Source organism: Cucurbita pepo, chromosome 14 (genome assembly GCF_057944985.1).
Source record: "Cucurbita pepo subsp. pepo isolate OVF chromosome 14, ASM5794498v1, whole genome shotgun sequence".
NCBI lineage: Eukaryota > Viridiplantae > Streptophyta > Magnoliopsida > Cucurbitales > Cucurbitaceae > Cucurbita > Cucurbita pepo.
In genome coordinates, this window is record NC_141811.1 from 10,020,776 (window position 1) to 10,022,209 (window position 1,434).

At 40.4% G+C, this 1,434-nt stretch overlaps 1 protein-coding gene across 1 annotated transcript; it reads left to right on the forward strand.

Moving 5' to 3' along the window:
- On the forward strand, positions 1 to 1,434 carry LOC111810458 (exopolygalacturonase-like). Its single transcript, XM_087117604.1, has 4 exons — positions 1 to 141; positions 225 to 533; positions 600 to 1,121; positions 1,210 to 1,434. Exons 1-4 carry the CDS (start codon positions 1 to 3, stop codon positions 1,432 to 1,434), a joined length of 1,197 nt encoding a protein of 398 aa, XP_086973730.1.

Below are 1,434 nucleotides of genomic sequence, written 5' to 3' on the forward strand. Positions count from 1 at the left end.
ATGGGTTTGATATCATCAGAAACCGGATGCGTAGTGTTCATTACTATACTACTTTGCCTTTACCAATCTTATGCTCAAAGTAAAGTGTTCGATATTACGCAATATGGTGCAACACCAGATGAAAGCATAGATAGCACTAAGGTACCTTCAAAATTTTAATTTTGAGCTATTTTGGTGAAACATTCTAATGTTACACAAATCTTATGTGAGTATTAAATATGTAGGGTTTGAGTATGGCATGGAGGGATGCGTGTGCAAATAAGGGAGGTGGTGTCGTTTTAGTACCATCAATAGGGAGGTTCTTGGTTTTGCCCGTGTTGCTTCAAGGTCCTTGCAATGGCCTCATTCAACTTCAAATTAATGGTGATCTCTTGGCTTCTTCGGACAAGGCTTTCGTCACAGGTTACTCTTGGTTCAAATTCTATCGAGTCACCAACTTGGTCATCCAGGGTCTAGGCCGCTTCCTTGGCCAAGGTGAAACCGCTTGGCCTTACAATACCTGCAAACATGGGCCATGCACTCGCCTTCCTATTGTGAGTCTATAAGCTATCATTTGTTTTTGATATATTTATTGTAATATATCGTTTGATTTCTCGTAGACTATAAGTCTCCAATCAATCGACGTTGTGAGGATTACGAACATAACATCGTTAAATAGCAAGCTCGGCCATTTCAAAGTGCATGGATGCAACGACGTAGTGTTTGATAACGTTACAGTGATAGCACCAGAAGACAGTCCTAACACGGATGGCATCCATATTTCCAAGTCGACGGGTGTCACCATTATGAACTCAATCATCTCCACCGGAGACGATTGCATCTCCTTTGGCCCTGGAAGTAAGGACGTTAACATAACTAATGTTCATTGTGGTCCTGGCCATGGAATTAGTATCGGCAGTCTTGGAAAGTACCAAAATGAACCAAATATCGATGGAATCACAGTACGAGACTCCCAATTCGTTGGCACCAAAAATGGTGTTCAGATCAAAACATGGTCAAAATCATATCCAAGTGTGGTTAGCAACCTTACATTTGTGAATCTCAAAATGTATAATGTTGAAAGTCCTATCATGATCGATCAAAACTACTGCCCACACAATGCTTGCAATAACAATAAAGTGGTACGAATCTTGACATTTGTTGGGCTTCGATCAAAGTTGATATTACATTATAACGAATGATTCTAAATCAAAATGTGAATGATTGCAGAGCGTGTCAAGAATACAAATCAAAGACGTCAAGTATGAAAACATAAGGGGAACATCAGCGAAACAATTGGCGGTAACTTTGAATTGCAGCCAAGTTGTTCCATGCCAAGGTATAGTGCTAAACAACATCAACCTAGTCTTCAATGGCAGTGGCTCTTCAACTTCCGTTTGTCAAAACATCCAGGGTTCTGCTTCTGGCCCTCAATTACCTCCCTCTTGTCTTTAA